Source organism: Typopeltis vanoorti, chromosome 26, assembly GCF_054136105.1.
Source record: "Typopeltis vanoorti isolate ZY-2024b chromosome 26, IOZ_Tvanoo_1.0, whole genome shotgun sequence".
Lineage (NCBI taxonomy): Eukaryota > Metazoa > Arthropoda > Arachnida > Uropygi > Thelyphonidae > Typopeltis > Typopeltis vanoorti.
Genome location: NC_143574.1, coordinates 8608051 through 8627222, shown reverse-complemented (window position 1 = coordinate 8627222; position 19172 = coordinate 8608051). Strand labels below are relative to the sequence as shown.

The 19172-nt window shown below is 34.0% G+C and overlaps 1 protein-coding gene across 2 annotated transcripts in view; it reads right to left on the bottom strand.

Moving 5' to 3' along the window:
* wds (WD repeat-containing protein wds) overlaps positions 1-19172 on the bottom strand; it is a 168212-nt gene that overhangs the window by 132943 nt on the left and 16097 nt on the right. For both annotated transcript variants that reach the window (XM_090414877.1, XM_090414878.1), the window contains exons 3-4: positions 16897-16993; positions 2024-2097 (exon numbers count right to left, since the gene is read on the bottom strand). In XM_090414877.1, the coding sequence (XP_090271003.1) occupies positions 2024-2097; positions 16897-16993 (171 nt within the window). The remainder of the gene's footprint in view (positions 1-2023; positions 2098-16896; positions 16994-19172) is intronic.

Here is a 19172-nt window from a genome sequence, read left to right as displayed (position 1 = left end):
CACCTATATTATTTTTTTCCAAACCCTCTGACTTTCAAACATGTTTACATAGTTTTTTTTTTATGTTACAGAAGGGGAAACATTTATTTACTACCCACAACTTTTTATAGGGGTGCTTAAGGGTCAAAGCTGTATAACTGAGAGGAGACCTCCACATCTGGCCCAAAATTTTTTTGCCACAACATGCTGACTTCAGTTACTGCACCTATTTCTTTCTGAATTCTGATAATCGCACTGACTTCTTTGAATACCTATCTCTGATTTTCTAGTTGTAATGCTTAATTAATGACCTTTGGGAACTATGATGTTCACAACTCAAATCAAATTAGAATCATTTGCTCTAACAAGACTAGTCTCTCCACAGAACTCAATCACATCTGAAAGACTTTTTTAGCTAATAGCTTTCCACTTAACAAAATCTTATGGCAGACCTCCTTTGAGCTATACAAAAATCAGCTATCCATCAAAAGATCCTCTTTCATCATCCTGCCAGCTTTCCTATTTTGGACAAACAGGAAGGACTACCAATATCCATCTGAAGAAACACAAAATATATCCAGTACTGCATTACAACTGCTCCGGAGTAGCAGACCATGCCATCGATACATATCACCAGATACATTTGGAGAAAAATCTCCCTTTTAAACAGGTGCAGATATAAATCTGTTAGGACTGTTGAATCTTGCCTTTCATACTCAGTCAGTATTTGCATTCCTGCTAGTGTGCCAGCATGAATGTGCTTAGTTGTATATTGGAAAATATTGGCGTAATAATTTATTACCCCTAAATATTTATTAATATATTTAGGGGTGCTTAAGGGTCATTGGAAATTTTAATTTGGGGTCTTTACTTTATGGAGATATTATACCTATAAATATAGTAAAAAGTCTGCAGGATTCCCTAAATAAATTTGAACAACTGCTGTAATAAATCTGATATGAAAATCAGCTATAAAAAGCCAAAGACTGCAAAATAGGTAGGAACACTGAAAACATCATCTGAATCCTGAATGGAGAATCTATAAAACAAGTAAAAATTTTAGCTGTTTAGGAACATTTTTTAGTGAAGATGAAAAGCTGAATATGGAATTAGATAACAAAAGTAGCAAAACTGGTATGGTAGGATGTCAAGTGAATAAATTTATATGGAATAAGAGAGAAATTAGTCAAAACACCAAACTAGTTGTATACAAGATCTGAGAGCTGGATTAGAAATAAAATATTTCAAAGAAGACTAGAGAGCACAGATATGAGAGTTCCAAGAAGGATTAAGGGAGTGAACAGATGGCACTGATGGCAGAATCATATTAAAAACAAGGATATTAAGAAAGTACTTAACATTGTTAACATTCAGGAATTTGTGAGCAGAGCAAATCTCAGATACGATCATGATCCCTGAAACAGAATAATAGAAGAAAAGTTAACAGAACAAGTGTTTTTTTTTTGCCAGACCTAAAGGAAGGCCAAAATCTAGATGAATTTGGTCTTATAAGATCTTACAATGTTTCAAGAAAATTTATAGAAAGTTAGTAATGATGTAAACTTTTCATTTATGAGGATACCGCCTCTCATGAATTTAATGTTTAGAATTGTCCATAAGGTGGAGGGGAGTCACAAAAAAATAAACACACACAACTAGCTATATGACAGCAAAGTAAACTGACCTTAAGAGGTCAGTTTACCACTGAACCTAACAAGAAAAAAAGAAAGATGGATGGGATCAGTTATTACATCAGAAGAATTAACATTGAATTATAGATGATGTAGATTAGGGCAGGGAAAAGAAATCTGTCCCTATTTATGATGAGTTTTTGTACTGCTTATATGAGAGTTGGAATACCATGAGCAAATATGAATTACTCAAGCACACTACTCTTTCCCCCGCAAAAAAAAATATTATTTTTTCATACCTTTGAATAAGATAATGTCAGCAAATAAATCAAACAACTAATTGAGATAAGTTACTTCAGTAAAAATGAAAAAAAGACTCCTATACATCATCATTAAACTATATAGATACTTACCTGCTTATGACCAGATATAGTTTTTTCAAATTTTCCATCATAAGCTCCCCAGATTTTGATTAATTTGTCAGCAGCTGATGTAAAAAAAAAAAAAAAAAAACAGCTTTGTTAAAAAATAACGTGGTCATATATTTCTTTAAAACTTAAAATGCTGATAAATGTGCAAATAAAATGTCCACTTATACAGAGGTTTTTTTTTTTTTTGAATAAATATATATTGGAAATTTTTTTGGATTTGCAACAATTTAAAAAACTTGCAGACAAGCTGTGTAGCCTAGAAATATCGAAAAAATTAAAAGTTAGGTATGCCATGAATGCATAAAATATATGAAGATACTGGTCTATTTTATCATTTACTACCATAATGCAGAGCTTTTTATAATAGATTTCCAACTTTTTATAACAGATTTGTATACACAAATCTATTATAAAAAGTTGAAATTTATCAAAACTTATGCATACAAACACAGACCATACATGGCATTTGCAGTATTAAATCATAACTGCATAAAGTTAATTGTTATTAATTAGTTTAATTACCATAAAATAAAAATTATATAATAATTCATTCATTAGTGTATAGGATAGGCTACCGCGAAGCAATCATATTGCTGCTGCTTCATTATAAATGTAAATAAATATGAATTTCTTTTTCACATTATCTTTTCATTTTTGATGTCTAGTATTAGTAATATGTATAACATCTACAGTGTTTTGTATTATATAAGACAATATTGATGTAGGTACTGACAGAAATACAATTCATCTTGTAAACAGATGATATAAACTTTTGGTATTGATAAATAACAGTACCATAAATGTATTTTAACTTCCTTATGATTTTCTTTAATAACATTTTCTTTTCTTTAGCCTACGTAAGAATATAGCACATAATACATACATACCATACAAAAAATGTGTTAATCAACTGTAAGTCAACAGACAGTAGGCTTTTGGTAGTTAAGTTTTTGGAGAGTCTAAAAACCTAGAGAATATAACTGCTGCACTGTTCAAGGGTCAACTGTATTTTAATTCAAATTTTATGCATCTAAATTAAAGAAACTATAGTGATGATAATAATATATGATAGTCTCAGAATGACTTGGAATAACTGGATGAGTCAACATTGAGCTAATTTAAAACTGCAAATAATGGGCCATGGAATAAATGACTTTAAGATTTTTTGATGTCAGATATAGCTCTGCATTCAGATCAGTACATATAGCAAAAAAACTGACTGTTGTATAGTAAAAGAATTGAAGATGTAATGTAACCCACTGTGAACGTAAATCAAAAGCAATCTAATTTCACCATCAGTATTTCACTATATAGTATGTGAAAGACTACGCATGGCAGTCAAAAATGTGCCACTATTCCACTTCAAGCCTGTAAATAAGAAAGGATGGCTTTCCAACTCAATCTCTAGAAGAGAAATTTTACCAGAAAAATTGTCTAGGCTATTATATATAAATATCCTATCTAATCTGCAAGCCAGTGTCTGATAGACTCAGAATGACTTGGAATAACTGGATGAGTCAACATTGAGCTAATTTAAAACTGCAAATAATGGACAATGGAATAAACGACTTTCAGTTTTTCGATGTCAGATACGGCTCTGCATTCAGATCAGTACAAAAAAAAAATGAAAAGACTGACTGTTGTACAGTAAAAGAATTGAAGATGTCATGTAACCCACTGTGAACGTAAATCAAAAGCAATCAAATCTCACCATCAGTATTTCACTATATGGTATGTGAAAGACTACACATGTTAGTCAAAAATGCCACTATTCCACTTCAAGCCTGTGAATAAGAAAGGATGGCTTTCCAACTCAATCTCTAGAAGAGAAATTTTATCAGAAAAATTGTCTAGGCTATTATATATAAATATCCTATCTAATCTGCAAGCCAGTGGCCTTCTTGTGCTTCAAAAACAAACTTTTTCCTTTCTCCCATCCAGGGGCCTATTAGGTTTCTTACTCTTGTGGACTTTCATATTATGGAGAAATAAAAACATTGGATCAGCGAGTTTCTGGCCAAGAAGAACATCAAGATTACATAATACAAGGGTGGTCTGAAAAGTTCTCAGCCTAACAATGAAAAAACTATTTTATAATTTCAAAATTATTTTAAATTTTCAACATAATCTCTCTTAAGACTAATACACTTATTCCAGCAATGCTCCAGCGCCATTATCCCATTTCTATAGTGGTTCTCAGTAAGATCTGCAAAATATTCCTCTACAGCTGCAATCACCTCTTGATTCAAAGAAAAACACTGACCAGCAAGGAAAAGTTTTAGTTTTGAGAAGAGATAGAAGTCAGAGGAAGCCAAATCTGGAGAATAGGGTGGATGTTTCAACAATTCATAGTGCAGATCCTTTAATTTTCCCATTGCCAAAACACTTTTGTGAGCAGGCACAGTGTCCTGATGAAAGATGATTTATTTCTTCTGCAAACCGGGTCTTTTCTCACGAATTTTTTCATCTAGTCTGGTTAAAAGATTGGAATAATATCCCCCCTGTTATTGTTTTACCCTTTTCAAGATAATTAACAAACAAAATGTCTTTAGCATCCCAAAACACCGAAGCCATGACTTTTCCTGCTGATGGAACTGACTTTGTCTTCTTTGGCACTGAACAACTGGATTCTGTCCACTGTTTTTACTGTTGTTTGGATTCTGGTGGGTAATGATGAATCCAAGTCTCATCCATAGTAATAAATCGATGCACAAAATCAGTTTTATTCTTGTTAAAATGCTCCAAGCACTTTTCAGAGATTTTCATATGAGCATTTTTGATCTGCTGTGAGCAAGTGCAGCACCCATCTTGCTCAAAGCTTTTTCATTTGCAATTGTTCATGCAAAATATATCCTACACATTCTTTTGAAATACCGATAGTCCCCACGATTTCACGCACTTCGATTGGCCGGTCTTCCAATACACCATATCGTGCACTTGATCAATGATTTCTGGTGGTGTTACAATTTTGGGACATCCTTCACGTGGATCATCTTCAAGGCTGGTACAGCCACGTTTAAACTCAGCAGCTCATTGCTTAATTATCAAAAATGAAGGAGAAGAATGCCCATAAACTTTTATGAACTTAGAATGAATTTCTTTTGGCATTAAACCTTCTTTTAAAAAAAATTTTATAACTGCACGATACTCCATTTTATCTATTTCAAGGGATACAGCAACACTTTTGCTTCAGACAGCTGTATAAAACAAACTACTTGATAGAATGACTTGCAATTTCATATGGATGCTTATGACAGATGTACCAACTTAGAAAAAAATAAAATCTTGCCGATAGTGTTGCCATCTATGGTTGAGGCCAAAAACTTTTCAGACCACCCTCGTATAAGTGGAACTACAGTGCTTGTGTTTATAACAAACTCAGAAAACAGGATGGAGAGGCACCATGGCATAAGAAATGCAAGGGAAGAATGTACTAAACTACAAAAAACCATGGCTGTGTAGTGTTTTGCACAAACTATGGCTTTGTGAATGGAAGATCCCGTCTTAGTAATTTACTCACTTTTTTTTTTAATAAAGTGACAAGTGAGTTGCTTAAGGGAAATGGCTATACCCAGATACTGCTAGACAATGCAAAATCATTCGACAGGATATAACATGGAACCTTATTATGTAAACTGCAACAAATGGGCAGGTAGTGACAAGAATAAGAAGAGCTAGAAGACAGATAGACACTAGATGGTATATGGTGGAGATAAATTAAAAAGAAGGCAGGTGACTAATGCTCTGACACAGGGCTCCAACTTTGGCTGCTGCTGTTCAATTCATACATTAATGATATTGAGAATGGTATGAGGAGGAATATTCAGTTTTCCAATGACACCAAACTGTAGAGTGCAACAGTTAATAAAGGTAAAGTACAGATCTGTGGGGTAATCCAAGATGTAGTTAGGACAAATCACAAGGCTGCTTGTTCAATATGTTAAAGTTATGCACTATAAGATGAAACAACTATGGGTTGTGTAATTATACAGTTAAACTGGCCAAAACAAAATTGACAAGAACAGATTTCAGGGTGATTTTGGACAACCTGAAGTTTAGAGGACACATCAAAAAGTACACAAGTTATGGTTTCAAAGGATGACTTGGATGTTAAGAAACACACTGTCGAGGAGAAATAAGAAGTCATCATTCATCTTTATAATGCTTTGATATGAGACACTTGGACTAAGGTGTACAGATCTAGTGACCTAGGTTTCCTAAGGATGTGAAAGTGGCAGAGAGGATTCAGAGGTGAGTGACCAAAGTAACTGATTTGCAGAGTGCCCTATGATGATAGACTGAATGTTTGTGGATTACAAAGTTCAGCTTATAGAAGGAAACGAGGGGATAATATAATGGATGCATATAAATTATTAAAGGAGTTTTACATAACAGATGCTAAAGATCTTTCAACAAATGGTTAGTGTGAGAGTGCAGTTAGCAAGAGTATGAGGACTAGATTTTTTTTGCTTGAAGAGTGATAAATGAATAAAATGGATTACCAATGCCGATGTTGGAGAATGACTTAAAGGAGCATCATTATAGGCACTGTATAACAGTTAAGTGGGAGTTTTGAACAATGCATCTTGAGACCCCCATAGAAATACGTATGTGATAATGGCAACTCCATACACTGAAATCTGCAAAATCCATAGCATATCAGTACAATGTGCTGGCAAGTGGATGAGATGAAGAAAGAAGAAATCTTCACGTTTCTTGAACAACTGAGGTTTGTTGTCCTTAGAGAAAACAAGGCAAGGACAACTGTTTAAAAAACAGAGGTAGAGGGAATGAAAGGGAAAGATGAGCAGATGCTCATATGTTTATAGGTGTAAATGAAGGTGTAGGAATGGTAGCTGCAAGCACTGAAGCATATACTACTTAAAGACATTCATAAACATCTATACTACAGCAGGACCAGATCTATGGATTGGTGAGCATAAATGCTATCCATTCAGCCAACCAGCCAGACAAAAATAATTGATTTTGATATTTTCAGGATATTTAATCAGTAGAGAAGCTAATAGAACAAAACACTGCATTTTGTACTTGAACACCAGGAAAAATTTTTGGTCTATTCAAGATAGAGACCACAGATATGAGGGTCCTGAGAAAAATTAGAGCAGCAAACCAATGGCATAATCATATTAAAAACAAAGATATTAGAAAGGAACTTAACACTATTAGTATTCAAGAATGTGTAAGAAGAGCTAATCTAAGATGGTATGGCCACTTAAATAGAATAAAGGTTAGCAAAACAGGTGTTTATTGACAAGATGGCAAGACAGAGACTCAGAACAGCCTCAAAAGAATGAGATATTAGATATGACAATACTGGAGTGCTTACAAGTAACAGACTAATTTGGAGGAAAATTGTTGACAGGAGATTAATAATAATGTAAACTTAATATGTAGTGGGGTGTTTAAGGGTCAAAGCTATATAACTGAGAGGAGACCTCCACATAGCTTTTAAAGGAATGCGGAGAACAGACCAGGGCTTCTGAACTAAAGTCCAATCCTCACCTTCTCGTGGTGCACCCTGTGGGGTATCTGCTTTGATACTGAACGAACGAGGATGGGCTGGCAATTTGGGATTTAGCCGACCAAATTGTATTCTTATTGGTTAAACCAAAATAAAAAAATGATGGTACAAAATGACAAAATTTCATGCCGGCTGGGGCGTCGCCCGGTTAAACAAGGGCCCCCGTTGTTTTCGCCAGGGAACCAGGGCGAACGGCGAAAAGTCAACTACTGGAACAAATCTGAAAACAAACCCCAACTCAACATCACCAGAGTTAAAGATCGGTACTATCAACGTAAGAAGTCTGAATGGCAAAGAAATGGAACTAGCTGAGGAATTAGATAAGTACCAGATCGACATAATAGGGGTGACTGAAACAAAAAAGACAAAAACTGGTGAGATCTTTCTGAGCAATAAATACAAAATGTTATATTCAGGCAATGACAATCAAGGAAAAGAAGGAGTAGCCATAGTATTCAACACAAAATACGAGGCTAATCTTCTTGGATGGCAGTCAGTCTCAAGTAGAGTAATGTGGGCAAATATGAGAATGGGGAACTGGACAATGAGACTTATTTCTGCCTATGGTCCCACAGAAGGTTCTACTAAGGTAGAAGTGGAGGAATTTTTTGACGCTTTAGAAAAAGCAACTGACACAATGAAAAAGGAAAAGTTGGTCCTTGTTGGGGATGTAAATAGCAGAGTAGGAAATGATTGTGAGACATACAAAAATATTTTGGGAAAATTTGGAGAAAAGAGCAAAGCTAATAATAATGGCAAATATCTGTTGGATTTCTGCTCAGGACATGGACTGGTTATTACTAACACCATGTTCCAACATAAAAATGTGCACAAATTCACATGGAGAGAAGAGGCTAGGAATAAGAAAAGTCTCCTTGACTATGTTATTGTTGATAGTGATGTTTTCTCCCTGGTGCAGGACACCAGAGTCTACAGAGGATTTGAAATTGGAAGTGATCACTATTCAGTCTTGAGCAGGATAAAATTGAATTTCATATTGAAAAGAATAACATGTAAGAAAGTTTTAAAGCGAATAAAAGTTGAGCAGCTCTCAGATGTGAACTGTAGACTAAAATACAGAAAGATTATTGAAAAGAAAATGAAAGAGTTTGAGAACAGAATCAAACCTTGGCGATTCAGTGGCAAACTCTGAAGAAAATATTGATTGATTCTTCCAGAGAGGCATGTGGTGAGGTTGTGTGCAAGGATAAAAAAATCAGAACTCCCTGGTGGACACAGGAAGTTAAAGAGGCAGTGAAGGAAAAGAAGAAAGCATATCAAAAGTTCCTGGCAAATAAGTCAGCTTTTATTCTTACAGAATACGGAGACAAATGTAAGAAAGCTAAACAGTGTGTAAAACTAGCTAAACAAAAGTCATGGGAGGACTTTGGCAAGAATATAGAAAATAAATATCAAGAAGGTGGCAAAATATTCTGGAGGTTGTTGAAGAAGCTTAGGAATGGAGGAAAGAGTGCTGTAAAAGGAGTTAGAGATGATAAAGGTGACATGAAAACAGGAGAAAAAGAAATCCTTGAAGTATAGAGTATTAATTTGAAAAACTGCTAAATGAAACAAGCAGTGATGACAGCACAGTGATAAAAAACACTGACCAGGCATGCAGTCAGGAATACATATCCATACTTGAAGTAGAAAAAGCCATTAAAGGCTTGAAATGTGGAAAGGTAGCAGGAGTAGATGATATTCGACCAGAAATGCTGAAGTATGGTGGTATAAAAGTCTTACAGTGGCTGCACTGCATAGTTCAGAAAGCCTGGACAGAGGGACGAATTCCCAATGATTGGAGTAGAGCTCTCATAGTACCCATATATAAAAAGGGAAATAAAACTGAATGTGAGAATTACAGAGGTATTTCCCTTCTGAGTGTTCCTGGCAAGATCTATGCAAGTATACTTGAGAAACGGTTGAGAAGAATTGTGGAAGAAAAGCTTGGTGAAGAACATGCTGGATTCAGGCCAAATAGAGGCTGTCAGGATCAGATCTTCACTTTACGACAAATAGTCAAAAAGCATGGGAATATAACAAAGATCTGTATTTAAGTTTTGTCGATTTGGAAAAGTCATATGACAAGGTGCCAAGAGAGAAGCTATTCAATACGCTGCAGTTATATGGTGTCAATGGGGCATTATATCAAGCAATACGTAGTCTTTATTTGAGTTGTGAGTCAGCAGTTAGAATTGAAGGAAGTACAGGAAGATGGTTTAATGTTAAATCTGGCGTGAGACAAGGATGTACATTATCCCCTCTGTTATTCATTATCTATATGGATCATATTATGAAGGAAAGTGGTATTAAACCTGATATCAGAATTGGAGATGTTAATGTCAGCTCTTTGCTTTATGCGGATGATGTTATACTTCTAAATAAATCCGCTACAAGTCTGCAAGATTCTCTGACTAAATTGAATAGCTGTTGTAATAGATATGGTATGAAGGTCAGCAATAAAAAGACAAAGACAATGAAAATAGGCAGAATCATTGAAAATGTCAACTGTGTTGTGAATGGAGAACCTGTGGAACAAGTAAAAGATTTCAGCTACTTAGGTACGATTTTTACTGAAGATGGTAAATTAAATATAGAAATAGACAACAGAATCAGCAAAGCTGGTATGGTGGGAAGTCAATTGAATAAATTCATATGGAATAAGAGAGAAATTAGTCGGAACACTAAATTAGCTGTATACAAGACAGTGTTCAAACCAGTTTTAACTTATGGATCTGAGAGCTGGGTCAGAAGTAAAACACTACCAAAGACTAGAGACCGCAGATATGAGAGTCCTGAGAAAGATTAGAGGCATGAACAGATGGCATCAATGGCAATATCATATTGAAAATGAGGATATTAGGAAAGAACTTGACATTGTCAGCATCCAGGAATGCGTTAGCAGAGCTAATCTCAGGTGGTATGGTCACTTAAATAGAATGGGAGAGGAAAGATTAGCAAAACAAGTGTTCTCTGCCAGGTTGGCAGGGAAACGACCCAGAGGAAAACCAAGATATAGGTGGATTGATACGGTACAAAGTGCCTTAGACGATAGAAATATAAGATCTGATAATGTTGGAGTCTTGACAAGCAACAGACTGATTTGGAGGAAAATTGTAGATAGGAAGTTAGTAATGATGTAAATTTTTCATGTAGTACTGTCATATCCTGTACACCCCTTGAGGGTACATGGCAGGAATTTGATGATGATGATGATAATATGTAGTGCTGTCATAGTAACCTGAACATCCCTTGAGGGTACATATCAGGAAACTGATGATGATTAAAAGATAAAAAAATTATTGCAACCCTTCATTCCTTATTTAATATATATACCAACCACAGAGATGCAACGTTTTATTTTACAAATGACCAGAATTAAAATATTCTAATTCTGCACAGAATTAAGTGAACAAAAAAGGCAGCTAGTCTCACTACAATGAATTTAGAAACCAAAGGAATAGTCTGCTATACAGAATTTTCTTCAGAATAGCATTTATGTGACCATATTTTAGCTGGAATCTCTTGGATAGATTAATGAGGGAATTCACTATAACATCATGTACTATAATGACTTCAGTGATAAAACATATTAAGTTGACATAATGAGACAAAAACACTAACAGTTAAGATACTTCTAAATATTATTATATTCAGACAACAGTGATGAGAGAAAAGAAGGAATGAGTAGCTATAACATTCAACACAAAGCATCAGAGGTAACTCCTTGAACAGTAGATAATTTAAAGGAAGTTGATGAAGACAAATTTCCAAATTGAACGAGATTTATTTGTGCTTATAGTCCCACAAAACATACTAGTAGGAAAGAAGCAGAACTTTGAGTTATCAGTGTGAGAAAGAGAGAGAGAAGCCAATATAAAGAAAAAGGCAAACATGATTTCTTTTGAAAATTTAGCATCGAACTGGAAATGAATCCCAGACAAACAGAAATGTTTTAGTAAAATTTGGAAAAAAGGACAATGTTAATAGAAATGGTAAGCACCTGCTGGATTTCCATTCACGACATGGACCAATCATTGCTCACTATACTGCAACAGAAAGATAACTATAAATTCACATCTTGAAGATGATAATGCTATCTATCTTCAGATCACTTCAGAATTTGAGAAACAGATCAGAAACCTGAGGTCATCATTTAGTTTTAGCAGGATAATAATGAGTACCACATTAAAAGGAATATGTACAAAAGTTTTATAAGGAATCATAGTTGACCAGCTTTTGGATATGAAACTGTAGCATAAAATAACATATGGGAAAAGTGGAGCAGCTTAAAAACAAACCTTACAGGCCTCAGAACATCATGATAGATTCAAAAGGTTAAGAAAAATATTCATGGAAAAGGAGAAATATTAAAATGGTATGACATTAACTTAGCATGTGCCGTTAGAAAATACAGAGTAACCTTTTGAATCTATCATGATGTTCTGAGGCCTGTAAGGTTTGTTTTTAAGCTGCTCCACTTTTCCCATATGTTATTTTATGCTACAGTTTCATATCCAAAAGCTGGTCAACTATGATTCCTTATAAAACTTTTGTACATATTCCTTTTAATGTGGTACTCATTATTATTTTTTATCTAATCTGGTTAAAAGATTGGAATAATATCCCCCCTGTTATTGTTTTACCCTTTTCAAGATAATTAACAAACAAAATTTGATTTGAAGCACCATAATGTTTAGCTACTTTTACACATAACTTGCTAAACATCATGGTGCTTCATGGTAAACATAACATCAAGAACATCATGTGAGAAAAAAATAAACTAATTGATTGAACTTACTAATAGTTGCAGTATCTTTTTAGCCAATGGATACGACCAGTGGTGAGCTATAAGGGGCTCACGCAAGCCCTTTGTTAAATTTTTCTCAAATTTGTGAGCATCTTATTCTTCTTGTTTACTTTTTTATTTTTTCAAAAAAAAAAAAAAAAAATTTTTTTAAACATATTAAGCAACAAACTCATACGGTAACCTAACAAAAATTAGTCTATTCGGCAGTGTATAGATTATTTGAAATTATTGTTTCAACTCCTCTATAACGAATGTGCCCAAGTTTGAAAATAAAATAAGCACATGCACTATCTTTACCATTCTCCCTTCTGGTAGCCAATTGTATGGTAAAACCAGTAGCTAATCAAATGTTTTATAAAAGATTTCATTCTTATTATATTCTGATAGTAAAATGTTTTTCTTATGCAAGATAAATTAACACAGATGATTGTGTGCAAATATTTCATGTTTAGATCATGAAATATTTGTTTAAAAATGATAGCCTTTAGAGGTTGATTGTCCTCTCATACTTTTTGATTGGAATTTATACGAAAGCTGTATTAATAAAAGTTTTTGTGTGAAATACGGCTTTTTTTTTTTTTTTTTTTGCTCAACGATGCAAGCCCTTTGTTAAAATTTCCATAGCTCACTGCTGGATATGACCCATATAAAATACTGCATGCACTCCTCTCCCCAATCCCTCTTGCAATCAACACACATAATCACAGCAAAACCATTCCCATCCAGTATACTATGAGTACATAATTCACTAACTACCTTCATCCTTTCTCCTAAAGAAATCAACTTCATCCTCTGCATGTCGTGGAGTATTTAAAAATTACTTGTGCATGCAGTTTAGCCTATTTTGCAATGGTAGATAAATTAACATCTGCCTTGAGGAACACAAAAATTACACCAGCAAGTCAGGAAGAATAGAATTAAATAGAATTCCTTCAATAGAATTAAATGGAAGAAGTAATCAGAATTAGTTATGAAACACACCTCCAACCTTAATAAGTATGGTTGCATTAAATTGCCAAAGATCCGGTACACAGTCATCTGATACCAGATAACTTGACTTCTCCAAATTCACTTTATAGTTATCTGGCTCATAGAGAGTGCCATGTTAAGACAGTTCTGTAGGTTATAATTTGAATTGTTTATAATGATTTAGCTAAGTACCTGTGTGCTTGCCACAGTTATAATTTGTGATCTAGAGATGCCAGGCAGAAAACCAGTGAAGTATCAGTGAGTTCAATAAATTAATTTATTCATTTATTTATTCTATAAAAAGTTATTGGGATGAATACAGAAGGTTACAAATCATTAGTTACAAAATTTTATAGAACCTGCTAAAGAAGATTAAAAACTGAGGAAATAAAAATATAGTTATCTGGCTCATAGAGAGTGCCATGTTAAGACAGTTCTGTAGGTTATAATTTGAATTGTTTATAATGATTTAGCTAAGTACCTGTGTGCTTGCTACAGTTATAATTTGTGATCTAGAGATGCCAGGCAGAAAACCAGTGACGTATCAGTGAGTTCAATAAATTAATTTATTAATTTATTTATTCTATAAAAAGTTATTGGGATGAATACAGAAGGTTACAAATCATTAGTTACAAAATTTTATAGAACCTGCTAAAGAAGATTAAAAACTGAGGAAAGAAGACAGGAAACCGAATCATGATTAAAAAATAAATAAATGAAAAACCTAAAATGTGAAAAGGGGGCTGATAAATAATATTCAATCAGAAATGCTCAAACTTTAAGATACATTATACTGTGATTACACCATATAATTCAGAAGACCTGGTTAGGTTAAACCAGGACACATCTGAAAAAGTAGCTAAAAACTAAATATTCAAACAAATACAAAAAATTCAAAACAATACATATATCCTAAATTAAAGATACCAAGAAATTACATACTTGGTTTAATCTATTATCCAAGTGTAAGCAAACAAAGTTTGCACCTGAAGTATCTTTCAGGACTGGGGCAACTTATAGCAAAGGTGGTATGACTTCACATACTTCCCTTAGAATCCCATAATGCAAAGCACATCTCCTTGCATACATGTATAATGCTATGCATTATGGGAAGGGTCACTACCCAGACCGGTTTCATCCTTTATTGAGCTCTCATCAGTGGGAACCAGACCCAGAGGTGATACCAAGGTTGAAGTAATGCAGAAACCATATTTTCCTATACCAGTTGCCAAAAGGTGTCACATTTTCACTTGGTTATATTATACCAAGTGAAAATAAAGATACCAAGAAATTATATACTTGGTTTAATCCATTAAGGCAAGTGATGTGAAGTCATACCACCTTTGCCACGAGTTGCCCCATTCATGAAAGATACTTTAGGCACAAACTTTGTTTGCTTACACTTGGATATTTTCTTGGTATCTTTTATTTATAACATAACCAAGTGAAAAACTTTCAACAATTATCCCTGGATGTCTTTCTCTCTTTACATAAAAGATCAGCAATAATTACCATCTAAGTATCAGTAAAAGGTTCAGCACAAATATATTACACTTTTATACATCTATTGTTGTTGTTGTTATGTTCTATCGAGTCGTTTTTGACTCCTGGTAATTCTATGAACATACATTCTCCATTCAGATCTATCCCTGACCATATCTTTCAGAATTTCCAAGCACATTCCAGTTGATTCTTTAACTCCATCCACCCATCTAATTCTTGGTCTTCTTCTTCTTCTGCTTCCATCAACTTTAGCAAATATCATCACCATCTTCTCCAGACTGTCATCTGATTCGCATAATATGTCTGAAGTATGACAATTTTTGCTTGATCATAGCTTCGAGGGAGCAATGTGGCTTTATTCTGTCTATCACTGATTTATTGGTTTGCTTCGCAGTCCATGGTATTCTTAGTAAGCATCTCCAAACTCATAATTCAAATGCATCTATCTTCCTTCTTTCACTCTTTCTCAGGGTCCAACTTTCACATCCATAGTACCACAGAGAATACCATTGCTTTCACGATTCTGATTTTTGTTGCAAGGTTAATATCTTTAAAGATCTTGCTTAAATTTGTCATTGCTTTCTTTCCAAGTAATAATTTTCTTCTAACTTCTTCAGTACAATAACCATCTTTATCAATTCAGGATCCTAGGAGCACAAAATTGTTAACTGCTTCCATTTTCTCCCCATCTACTTCAAAATCATTAAGTTCACATGTTGCCATTTGTCTTTTTGAGGTTAAGTTTAAGACCATATTTAGCACTTTCTTCTTTAACTTTCATAAGTTCCTCCAAATCTTCTTTGCATTCTGCTAGCAAGGTGGTATCATCTGCATACCTCAAATTATTAATATTTCTTCCACCAATTATGGATCTATAAGAGGACTTAATAAGGTGCTAAAATCTGTTTAGAACATAGCCTATACTTAGTTCAACAGTTAGAAGTGAAATAATATGCTTTCTTTTGTTATTCATCATTTATAATAATCACATCATGAGGGATGGTAATATCAAACTTTATATATCAAAATCAGTTATTCAAACTCAGCTTTTTACTACATGCAGATATTGCTCTTAAATCTAGTACAATTCTTCAAGCCAAACTAAAATAACTGCTGAAACAAATTTATTATGAAAGTCAGCAATAAAAAAAGACAAATACTGTTAAAATAGTCAAGAAAAATATCAATTTCATTCTTAATGAAGAAGCAAATTATTTCATCTATTTAGATACAGTTTTCATGAAGACAAAATAAACGCAGCAGGTACAGTGGGAAGACAATAAACTGAATAAATTCATATGGATGAAGACAGAAATAAGCCAAAGCACTAAACAAATGGTATGCAAACAGCTTTCTGACCAATTTTATCTTATGGATCCAATTGGATTAGAAATTAACCAGTTAATCATAATCTACAGACACATAGTCATATTGAATAAACATATCAGTTAAGAACATTGGTTGCATTCAAAATAGTGTGAGCAGAGCCAATTTAAAGTGGTATGGTCACTTAAACGATGGAAGAGGGGAATAGTTAATGGTCAAAAATATACCCTCCATATTCCTATCCCATTATTTTTGACATGCATTTTATCATTTTTGTTAAAACTTCCTAACTTGTTTGCCTTCTCCTTTGTTATAATTCTTTAATGTATGCAACAATTTTTTTGTCCTTCTATTCAGTAAACTCTATGGTAATGTTTGTTTTTCCTTTCCACTTCTTTCCCTTTTGGAAGTCTTCATGTGGTTAGGGAGCATTTAACCTCTTTCACCTGTTTTTCTTTGCTTGCTTACTCTCAGTCTCTTCATTTGCATCTTAATCTACATGATTGAAAGGTGGTCAGAATAATCAGATGAATTACTACTTCACTATTTTTAAGCACTTTTTTAAAATCTTGTGACAAGACTCTAATTATTAAAATTTTGAAATGAGATTATGTTGTATTAGTCTGACAACAGATTTCATATGCAGTTTAAACCTTCAGATAAGAAGAGTTCAAATGAAAATTCTCAAAAACTTAAAATACTTACAGGCACTTGCTAACCATTCTCCATTTGGACTAAACTTAACAGATGAGACAGCTTTAGTGTGTCCAGCTAATGTGAATTTCAAAGCATAGTTAGGCTTCTGCAAAAAAAATTGAAATGTTTTTATAAATGTGAAAAATAAAATTATAAAACCTAAAGAACAAATCATGTTAGCATATTTTTCATATTATACACCACTAAAATGAAGACAAGGATGAGAATGCTGCATATGATTTTGGGTAAGGATGAGTTGACTGAAAGTGATAAGGGACCTACTATGAGGATAAGCAAGGTTCTGAAATTTAGGGATCATATCGTAAGAACTCTGTCATCAGCAATAACCTTAGCCCATCCTATTCTCTCTCCATGCCTACTAGACCTTTTGGCATAGTTGTACCCATGTCTACAGAAATCAACTCTCACTTGCCTCAGGCAAGTTATCAGAGATAACTGGGAAGTGAATTTTTAGCTTATCCTAAATGCATTCAAAATATATTATTTTTCTTTGAATATTTATCCTTTAATTTTAAAACATCTCATTCACTGTCAAGTTATTTGGATTGACAGTTTAAAGAAATTTTATTTCCAGGGAGTTGGAAATAAAACTTCTAGATCTAAAATCCTTAATTTTGAACCTTTTAAAGAATCGCAAAAACACTTGCAATTTCAGTTGCTGGTTTTCTCTGACGGTCATAATGTAAACCAGTCATCTTCACTTTCTTCTGTCCTTTTATCTCCTTTAAGGGTCAGAACTTTTATATGAAAGACTTTGAAAAAGGGAACAGTCATTAAAAACTCAACCTGCTATGTCTTCTTCCAACAGTCAACATAAAAAAAAAAAGTTCACTGCTAGACTTAATTACTTGAAACAGCAAATGATGGAGGACTCGGGGATCTGAGGGTGCTGGATCTAACAACATCACCAGAGGATATATACATAATCAAGATAGCCAGCCACATACCTCTGTGTGGAGAGTGAATTGCCAAAAATTCAAATTTTCAGTTAAAGAGGATACATGTTCAACTACAAAATAAGTGATTATGATGTTTGAGTCAGTGCAAAACATTGCCATGATATAAGAATCTGCAAGGGATGGATGTTAGTACAATAGTACTTGGAAGATGGTCAAGGGATGTCAGAAGGAAGCTATCAGACTATATACCAAAGTTCAGAAGGAAAAATCAGGTAGAAGTTAGATCAGATGAATAAGCAGAGGCTGAAAAAAAAAAAAAAATTTCTGCAGAGGACACATAAAAAGAAAGGTGACCAGCAAACTCACAAGCAGTACACACAGTAAAGAAGAACAACTAGCATAGTAGAAACAACAATCAGATTATGAGAAGAAATCTCAAAGAGTTTTGCTATGTGACGAGCAAAAAAAGAAAACGGAAAATGACTAAGAAAGAATAATCTCTATGAGTGCTGATAGGAGGTGAGAGAAACAGATGAAATAGTTGAGTTACTGAGTGATGACCACTTGCAAGAGTCAATCATCCATGTGAAGATACTACAGTGACAGCTGTGAGAAGAAATGATATGAGAATAAAGATTGTTGAATTGGGAGTGCTTAAAATATTTCAGTTTTCATGCAAATTCAGCCATGGGCCTGTATACCAGGGGTCTTCAACGCATGGACTACTAGCCATTTTGAAAAAATAACTACTTAACATTAAAATATAATTAAATAAAAAATAATTTCAATGAAGCCCGCAGGACACTAAGCTATACTGCAGTACTTAGAACTGTAAGATACTTTCCAGATTCACAAGGAATGCTGTGCATTTGATACTTTATATAAAATCCTATAATAATAAAAATAAATATTAAATAGACATGCTTCTTCAGCCATCTACCAGCGCCAAGCGGTACTTAAGTACTAGTACTAACGTCACAGGTAGATGGCTGAAGCAGTAGTTCGTTCGAGTGCGCTGTCTAGTGCCTTCCAGATACATCTCGAAGGTTCTTGATACTTCATTATTTTCTTATAAATACGAGAGGATCTCATCCACAATCAGTCGTGAACAGCATGATATTCGTGTATAAGCGCATGCAGGTTCGTTGTCTCAGCCATGGCCTATTGGGGTTTTATATTGCCAGACTTTTTTCATTAGTGTGAAACCTATTTGGTGGATAATAACCGTTACACGGCCATTTTGGATCATTTTTTGGGTTCATCTTCCATCACTAAGGCGTCTATGAGTAAAAAGCATAAATCAAGTGATTCGTTGGGTTTTTAATGAAAAGTGGACCAATTTGTACTTTTTTGTGCTGATTGACG